Source organism: Chenopodium album, chromosome 3 (genome assembly GCF_948465745.1).
Source record: "Chenopodium album chromosome 3, dcCheAlbu1.1, whole genome shotgun sequence".
Taxonomy (NCBI): domain Eukaryota; kingdom Viridiplantae; phylum Streptophyta; class Magnoliopsida; order Caryophyllales; family Amaranthaceae; genus Chenopodium; species Chenopodium album.
This window is the reverse complement of record NC_137836.1, coordinates 14,748,968-14,759,407: the sequence shown is the minus strand read 5'-3', so window position 1 is coordinate 14,759,407 and position 10,440 is coordinate 14,748,968. Positions and strand designations below refer to the sequence as shown.

Sequence of the window (10,440 nt, the reverse complement as noted above, 5' to 3'; positions counted from 1 at the left end):
AACAAACAGAATCAAAGTAAGAGTCATGCTCCTTTTATTTTTATTATTTTTCTAACGATTTTATGTTGTTGGCATTGTGATTAAATTGGTTTTAATATTAATGTTGTTTTATTATATTTATGATCACCATATTGCATGTTTAAAGGGAATATGTAATTGAAAATCACGCCTAATAAGATAATTTGGACAACCGGTTTAGGATCCTTTTTAATCTTATTATTAATTGAAGTGATCACCAATATTTTAGAATTATGTGTGCATTAATCTTAAACCAATTTAGTTAAATAATAGTTTGGAGCGAATTGAATTATTGTTTGTATGCCTTTGAGATCGCAGGAATCATTTTTCACTATAAGAATCGAGTAGAGGCCAATACGGGCGAATGTGACTCCATGACTCACTTTGTACCATCATCCCCGATCCTCCTTTCGTGGTTCCGAACCATATGGAGTTAGTAATCTCATGGATTATGAATGGGGTGTAACCTTCACGGGTCAATCGTTGTTGCCTTCGTTGTCCCATATTCGTGGTTGCCTTTTATGATCCGTGAACGGTTTACAAGTTCCTTAAAAACTTGTTGGCGGCTCCCTACTTTCGTTGTCCCTAATCGTAATGTCAATTCCCACTTCCTATGAGTGCCAAGCATATTCACAACATGCTTTTAACGTAGGCGCACTTCGAGCGACGCCTACAGGCTATAACCCAAACCACAAACCGAACTTTCACCACTAGGGGTCAGTAGAGCAGAGCATATTAAATTTCAGTAGAGCAAAGCAGAACAGATTTCAGGATAGCAGAACAGATTTCAACATTATTATTATTATTATTATTATTATTATTATTATTATTATTATTATTATTATTATTATTATTATTATTATTATTATTATTATTATTATTATTATTATTATTATTATTATTATTATTATTATTATTATTACTATTATTATTACTATTGTTATTACTATTGTTATTACTATTGTTATTATTATTATTATTATTATTATTATTATTATTATTATTATTATTATTATTATTATTATTTTTATTATTATTGTTATTATTATTATTATTATTATTATTATTATTATTATTATTATTATTATTATTATTATTATTATTATTATTATTATTATTATTATTATTAAGTGCGTATACCATTGATTTAGGTGAGTAAAAACATAAATAAATGTGTACCATATTTAACATATGTTAATAGTAGAAATATAAAAGACAACGGTTTACTTATATTTATTTCACAAAAATTTTAAAATAAAATGATTTAATGAGTAATAATAATTTTACTTATAAATATGTCTTAATCATATATTTTTAACCCTCAAAATAATAATGATATACAAAGTACAACTTGAAACAACCTCTTTTTTTTAATTCTTAAATTGTATGGAAAGATTTGAAACATAATTTAACTCAATGAACTAACTAACAATCAATACCCGCATAAAATGTTTCTACACGTTGTGATTCTAATATCAAATGTTTATAAAAAGAAATTGTTATTAATTGTTAGTATTATTTATTTTTTTGAAAGAATTGTTATAATTAGTAAAATTATTAATTAATAGTATTATTAAATATTAATTCTTAATAGTTTGAATCATTAATTATTATTATTATTGATAATTATTATTAATTATTAATATGATTAAAAAAATATTAATTATTATTAATATTAATAATTATTCAAATTATTTTTAATATTAATAATTATTATAATTATTCAAAATAATAAATTATTATCATCAATATAATATTAATTATTATTATTAGTCATTATATGAAAATAGAGCAGAGCATAGCAGATTTCTTTTGAGCAGAGTAGAGCAGGGCTCAGCAAAGCAGAGCAGAGCAGCTCTATAGAACGATGCCTAACTGTTAATTGTGTTATTTCAACCTTAATCATGGATCTTATTTACAAATTATATCTCTAAATAAGAGTCAATGTCAAGCCTAAATTTCTAACTCTAATCTAACTACTCTAGCCCAACAGCAATCATGATCTATTATATCCTCATAAGGCCCATTAATGGACTTCTTACTTGTTTAACCCAATACCCTTGTTAGTAACCTCATAAGATCAATTCTATTGGGCTTTGGATTATTTGACTATCTCAAAGATCATTTATCATATCTAGCAACAGACAACAACGACCTAAAAGAATGAATTTATTGTCTGAGTGATAGTGACCCTTCATATATTTAGTAATTACACTTATCGAAGACATCATTTCTTAAGTATTTTCATGTCTAAAAAAAAAGTAAAAACTAAAATATAATAAAACTGGCATAGTAATAGCAGCAAGAACTAAATAAGAGTTTGAGTACAGTCAAACAAAGGATCACATATTCACATGAATATTATCTAAACAAAGTAGGGAAGTGATTAATAACTGTACCTAGGTGCATACTCGTAGATGTTGCTCCTTTGTCAAACGGCGAGAAATTACAATATAATTAATTTTAACGTGTTTTTGCTCCTTATTACTTGGAATTTCCCTTTTTTTTATTACTACGTATTCTTATTTGTAGTATGCAAAATGATGTAATTATAACTTTTTCCTTTCTAGAAAGCCGTCTATATTTTCCTGGTGAGGCACTTCTATAGTACCAACGAAGTTGAATTGGTTCGATTTTGAAAAAATCAACAACAGAAATATGAAAATTTTCAATGGGGTTGGTCCAATGAAAAATATGTATCTAGTCATGCGTTCACTTCAAGGAAGTTATTGGAAGCTTCATCTATTATTTTTTGTATGTAATAGCAAGAAGCTTTAATTATCATCACATTAATTTTATGGTAACACCATAACATCTTAGGGCTTGTTTGGCATCTGTTTTGGTTTTCAGTTTCCTGTTTTTTTTTAAAACCAAAAACCAAAAACAGAAAACAAGAAAAAGGTGTTTCCACTTTTCTGTTGTCAGTTTTCAAAATTATCATAATTTTAATAAGTTTATATAATTTTTTATTCATTATGGGACTCATATCATATACTTTGAGAAAACAAAAAACCAAAAAACAGAAAATCACAGCAATGCCAAACGAACCCTTAAATAATAAAAATAAAAAATAAATTTAAAACACAACTTTACAAGAAATTCTAGATGGGGTAAGAATGCAAGGATGGGGTTTTAGTTTGGACTCTCCCAACAGTTTATTTTTTATTTTTAACAGCATAACAACTTAATTTATATTAGTATACAAATACATTATATATACCAATTTATGTATAGAAATTTGAGGAAACTTATACGAGTAATTGCTTTTAAGTCATTAATAAAAAAGACGAATAACTTATTTCTCTATGGTATGAGGTATGACTGCTTTTTCTTTAAGGCAAAAGCTAATGACCGCTTCCAAGACGTTAGATAAGAGAATTAAAAGTGGAAATATTAGAATAAAACTATTACATTAATTACATCGAACAACGTGTGAATTTGTCATGTTTTCCTAACTTAATACTATTTTAACCAATATAATTATTCTTTATCTAACGCCCCAAAATTCTCATTATCAAGATCATCTCTTTAAAACATATAATAAATCATTAAAGATGATAAAAAAATTGGGTAATGTTATATGTAGCCCTAAGGGCTATATATAAGCATTAAATATACTCCTGAAATTGTATAAAATTAGGAATTCATGACAAAAACACGCGTAAATCAGTGTTATTAGTATTCATATTTTGATGATTTCCTAACTTTTTACGATTTTCAAGTGTAAATTTAATGCTTATATGTAAGCCCTAAGGGCTATGTATACCATTTTCCTAAAAAATTTTAAGTGTGTACAATATTAACTACGATAAAATAAGGACTGTGGAAGTAAAATAATTGAGGTGTCAAAATCTCAAACTTTAAACAAATAAACAATCCGTGCCACCAAAACCCCATCCTATCATTCATTCATGTGTACACATTCTCTTCTGAAAAAAAAAAATAATGAATAAAACTTGGCATATATTGAATCTATCTATATAAATATATACAAAAAGAAACAAATCAATTCGTTCAAAAAAGAAACAAATCAAATTTTGTTAATATCTTGGATTAACACTGGTAAAATTTACTAGAAGGGGGTGATGTAAGCAGATATTACTTATTACAATTAAATTTAGATCAAATTTAGACACATGCATAATGGATATAAACTACTTTGATCAACTCTTCCCTCATTTGAAGTATTTTATTAGCCATGTTCAAAGATCAAAGCGGCTGCGCACAATGTCCAATTTCCTAACATCATGCATTATTTCAGCCCTTTCAGGTAACCTACTAGATTTCCCTATTTAGCTTTTTAAATATAATAACTAATGCGCACCATATTGGTGTAAATGGAAATTTTTTGACGAAAAATTTTCATACATTTATTTAATCATTTAATGTTGACTTTTGGTCCAAAATCTTGACTAATTCACACGGAAGTATGACTATATATATAGAAACGAATGTCTTCTAAATAATAAACCAATTACATTGAAAAAGTTTATTAAGATGGAAAGAAGCAAAACACCAATGCTATGGTTTTCTCTCTTTTTTCTTGTTATCCTTTGCTCATTCTCAATACCCATTTTAGCTCAAGAAGTTGGTAAGAATAACTACACGATTTTGCTCCATCTTTAATTTTGCTCATCATAGTAGTCCCTTTTAACCATTCATCTTATAATTCCTTGAATTTCTATTTTTATGTCCTTTAAGGTTAAGCACATAGCAACTGTATTATATGTAAATTAGTAAATTATTTTACTAATTAACGTAATATATCAATTAATTTACAAGTAATTATACATTGATATGTTATGTTATGTGTTAGATTATTTGTATGTTAACAAAGTTGTAATCGATGTAAATTATTTTACGATGGATGACAGATGACGAAAGAGATTTTGATTATGTGAAAGGGAGCAAAAGGGGGCCGGAACACTGGGGAGAACTAAGGCCAGCATGGGCGAAATGTAACACAGGAGAAATGCAATCACCCATTGATCTATGGCATAGAAGAGTTAAAGTAACACCAAAATCAGAAGAAATTACAAGGTTTTATAAACCCGGTAAAGCAATACTAAAAAACAGAGGTCATGATATTGAGGTATTTATCTTTTATCAGCTAGTCTTGTATGCGGCCGGGCATATTATATGATCATCGTAAAAGATTAATAGAATTTGTTAAATACATTCGGGTGTATCGTACACCTGGGTAATTGCTCATTCATGTTTGCTTATATAATAAATGAGCAAATTTTTTTTGCTCATTTACAAAAAATGAGCAAAATTTAACGAGCAAGTACCCCGGGTGTACAGAACAGACTCTCAAGAACAAAGTGACTCTTATAACACTTAACAAGTAATCCCTGTAATACTCGATCATTAGGGGTTACTCGGTTATTGGTGTGTGTCAGCCGATCATATAGAAAATGTGTTGTTCTATTTATTGTTTCATCCAATTTTTATCTTATCCTCTTTTTCATATAAATAAATGTATTCTATTTATTGTGTCAACAAAGAAATTTATTGTGCATGCATGTATACTAATTTTAATGGAGTGAGACGATGTGGCATTAAAAGAAGATGTTATGACTCTTATGAGTATAACTTAAGAGGTAGGGATTGAAAAAAAAGGGGGTTAGGCTTTATAAAATTAAAGATAATAATAAATAGGAAAATGCTAACGAATGCCCACGTTGGATAAGCTAGTTAAAAATAGAAAGATTAAATTAAAACTAACATTAATAACACCGATCGACGCGTGATTTTGTCATGCTTTTCCAAATTAATACTACTTTAAGGTAAGATTTTAAATACTTATCCAATGCCCCGGAGGCGTTCGTTAGCAAGATCCTAAGAGCAACTCCAATGGTTGTAGCTAGGGACTTGCTTGCAATTTTAAATAGTCCCTAGTTACTAGCTTGACCATTGGAGTAAAAATATGTAATTTGCTTGAAAAAAACTTGCCAAAAAGAAAATGTTAAAAGTCAATTAGTAATTAAGATAAAAATAATAAATTGATAATTTAAGTAGTAAGCTAATAGCTAGCCATTGGGGATCAAACTAGCTACAAACATAATTAGCTTGAAAGTTTATGTGACATGACAAGCTAATTTGACAATTAGCTCTAATAAATATTAACTTTTTTTTTTTTTTTTTTAAACATGTTAGGGATAAATGTATTAATTTAAATGTGAATTACCTAGTCCAGATAAAAGAGATCGATTGTTTCAGTTATATGACTTATATCACTAAATGAGACTCAATAACTATAGTCCGATTGAGCAAATTATCTTACATTCTTACCTATATACTATAATAAAAAAAATATATATATATAAAACATGCTTTTATTATATTTCAAAGAGTCCTATGACAAAGTCATAAATGTCGTGATAAATTAAAATATAAAATATTGAAAATTAATTTCTTTTGTTATGATAGGTCGAGTGGAAAGATGAAAGCAGCAAAATTAAAATCAATGGAACAGATTATATTTTACATCAATCCCACTGGCATTCACCATCAGAGCATACAATCAATGGAAAGAGGTATGTGCCATCATTATAAAGCTAGCAATACCGTGTTTTGGAACAATCCTTTTTAAAACTCTTTGAATTATTGTAAATAGATTATCAATCTATTTTGGCTACAATTATATTGGTTGAGCATTAACAATTTTCGTTTATCATCACTATGATTTTTTGTTTTTTTAATATTTTGTTTTTTAAAAATATACTTCTTCCGTTCTATTAATATTGCAACAAGGAGGAAATTACGCATCCCAAAACACATTTTATATGCTAAATATCTATAATTGTGTAAGAGTACGTAAGAATTATAAAAAGTTGATATTGTGAAAGTATTATATGAGACGAATCTAACAAGATCTCACTTGACTGTATTTTGCTTAACGTATAACTCATATTATATAGTCAAACAAGAGTAATGAATAGTGCAAAAAGTCCATTGTTGCAATAATAATAGAACGGAGGAAGTATGATGTATGTCATAATGAATCATAAGATAGTCAAAATTATTATAATCATGATAATTTTGAACATTGAAATCAGAAAAGTGGGGAGAACATTTCTTGTTTACTATTTTTGGTTTTTTTGTTTTAAAAAAAAATAATACAAAATTAAAAACAAAAGCGATGTCAAACAAGGCATTGCTTATAATAAATTCGCCATTTTGCAATTAACCTACAGTAGTCCTTAAACCTAAACAAGTAAATTAAAAAAGAGGTAGAAAAGATTCAAACTTGAATCACTAATTTTGTTACTAGATCAAAACCTAATTGTCCCCTAAATACATATATAAAATTATGGTCTTGAGCATAAAGTTTGTAAGAGTTTAAGTATGAAAATTCAATAATAATTTGTTGTCTACCACCAAAATTAGGTATGATTTGGAAGTGCACATTGTTCATCAAAGCAAAGACGGGAAGATTGCTGTAATAGGACGTCTTTACAAGATTGGCAAGCCTAATCAATTCCTCAAAAAGGTAATTATTCATCATGCAAACAAACTATTATCAAAGTCAAAGGCTAATAATTAAATTAATTAAAAACTAGTTTTGTACCCGTGCGATACCCGGGTTGTTTATTGAATTTTAAGATAAATTTTTAATCTATATGTCAAATTTTAAAACATATCATTGATACAAAATTACTTAGGAATTGATGTGTTTTTTGTGGTGATTTAAACTATATAGTAGGCGTGTAATGACTAATAATAACATTGGTGAAAAACATTTCTTGACCCGTAACCTAAAATATTGACCCTGTCCGAAATGACTCTAGATTGTAAAGTATATTGTTTTAATTGATTAGAATACATTATAAATAATGGATGTGGTGCATTTTGAGCTAATTCCTTCGCTCCAAAAAAATACTATGATACAAAAAATAAATTTATATGATAATTTATGATTTTAAAATTTTTTTTTAATAAAATTATAATTTAATTTGTACATATGAAATATTGATATTTTATCGAAAATAAAACTCTAAATTAACAATTTTATCCTAAAATTCTATCCAAATTTGATTGAAAATAGAATTATAAAATAACTTTTTTATCATACAAATTGAATTCTATATAACTCTATCCTACGTGGCGCGACACTTGGCGAAAAGTTGGAGCGCCAAGTGTCGCTATCTCGTCGTCTGGCTAAAAGTTTAGCTTTATATATTAGTTATATGATATATATATATAAATGTTTTAGTAAGTAAATTTCACTCCTTTGACTTGGTCAAATAATTTTATTTCTTATTATTGCAGCTAGAAAAGCAAATTAAGTTAATTTCTGATACTTCATTGGAGATAGATGTTGGCATAGTAAATCCGGCGAAGATCAAGATGAGAGGGAGGAGGTTTTATAGGTACACAGGCTCACTCACCACCCCTCCTTGTACTGAAGGTGTCATTTGGTCTGTTAACACTCAGGTACACCTCATAACTTTTTGGTCTATTGCATATTCTTTACTGAAGTATATTAGATCGTACAAAAACAAATGTGACCTATCTTTTAAAGACGGGGTAATTATAGTATCCAAACCCATGAGCTTGTACTTGACTACTTGAGCAGCTCGGGTAGGATTGAGAGAAATTGTTATATACACCAAAGTGCACTGTACATCACCACATCCATAAGTATATTGTTCTCATTTTGATGGTTTTTTACATTTCATCATCAGATAAAATGCAAAAATTAACCTTAGGTTAGTTAGGTGTACGGTACACCCGGGTGTATATAACAAATTCCATAGGATTGTAGGATAAGTGTAAGCTAGAACTTAACATAAAATGGATCAATGTGACCATAGTTTCTATATGATAGTATAGTGTGTGAACATTATTTTCATATGATATGAGAATTTTTATGACCATTTTTGCTGTTGTTATTTCCACAGATTGGGACTGTTTCACAAGATCAAGTAGATTTGCTCCGGGAAGCTGTTCATGATGTAAGTTGCAACTTCCTTGTACAAAATTCTATTGACTCGACAATCATCGTTAGAGTACATTTTTCCTACTGCAGATTGCAATTTGAATAATATTACCAACTTACCAAGTCCATGTTTATTGCGACGAATATGATCCTCTGTTTTATTACAGCATGCAGAGAAAAACGCAAGACCCTTGCAACGCAATAATGGAAGGAAGGTGAACCTATATGCTCACATGATCAAGAATCGTCAAGATTAAAGCACAATTATAACCACATATTCAAGAATTGTCAAGATTATAGCACGATGATTACAGATTTCTTCATTACATAATTTACTAGACGTTTTTAAATTTACAATAAGAGTACATATCATTAGTACCCTTTCTTTCACACATTTGTAAACAATCTTAGGTTAATGATTCATATTGATGTCACATTATTTATTTGTGACAAATTAAATAAATATATTGATAATGTTCATTAATTAATTGATTATACAGCATAGAAAATTTGTAATCACATTTGTTATATTTTCTCCATTTAATTTAATTGCATTACTTACTACAACATTTAGATTTTAATATTTTTTTTCTCTGGTCTCATTGAAGCTACAAGGGATGAATTGTAGTGAGTTCCTAATATAAGTGACTACTTTTCGCGGAAATTAAAACCCCTCCTAAAGATCTTAAACACCAAACTAATCCACTATAATAGGGCAACACACCTAGTTACAACCTATCAAATACATACCTTTAGTCACAAGTTCTAGATTGAACTTGCTACTCGGCAAAATCCTATTCTACCCAACTTAAGTTCCTGCCTAAGTTCCACTGAATCCCAAAACTAATATGATAAAGCTCTTACACTTGGCAACCTTACACTCAAGCACTCTCGAGATTTTCAAGCATAAATTAAAACTCACACCTTGCTTAGAATATGAACTCTCCTATTTATAAGAGGTGTTCATAAGTGTAGACACCCATTTGTGTCTCCCCAAAACCAAACCCAGTGATGAGTACCTTTCGCATCGAATCATAAACGAATGAAGTGAAAGTGTGGAAAGTTTAGTGTTGCGGATAGTTTTAATTTCTTTTCTCTTCTCTTTGTTTTTGAAAACTTATTTTAAGAAAACAGTCAATCCAGTTTGGTTGGTCCATGATATGGTTCCAATAGTGGTGTAGTTGGATGGGGCTTGACAAGAGCTTTCCAACGATATATTATAAGCCCAATTCCGATGAATATTGAGAAAGTTATGGTCAATTTACTAAACTGGGCCCGGTTTGAGCCTTATACGCGGCCCAATGATCTAGGGAGGGCCTAATATAGATTTATCATTCCTAATGCAATTAGGAATGGTTTTAGTCTTCTAGAAGGTTCTTTTCATTCCTAATTCAATTAGCATTGATAAATTGACTTTTGTTGACTTTTCAGAGTTTTAATTAAAATCAAAGAGTATTTTTGAGGAAAAATACGATTTT

General features: G+C 28.7%; 1 protein-coding gene across 1 annotated transcript; it reads left to right on the top strand.

The window, feature by feature from the left end:
• The first annotated feature begins 4,437 nt into the window (after positions 1-4,437).
• Positions 4,438-9,483, top strand: LOC145611934 (alpha carbonic anhydrase 7-like). The gene is made up of 7 exons (XM_081667319.1): positions 4,438-4,609; positions 4,893-5,110; positions 6,451-6,557; positions 7,411-7,513; positions 8,293-8,457; positions 8,925-8,978; positions 9,130-9,483. The coding sequence occupies exons 1-7, from the start codon at positions 4,516-4,518 to the stop codon at positions 9,217-9,219; spliced, it is 831 nt and encodes a 276-aa protein (XP_081523445.1). The 5' UTR covers positions 4,438-4,515; the 3' UTR covers positions 9,220-9,483.
• Positions 9,484-10,440: the final 957 nt, after the last annotated feature.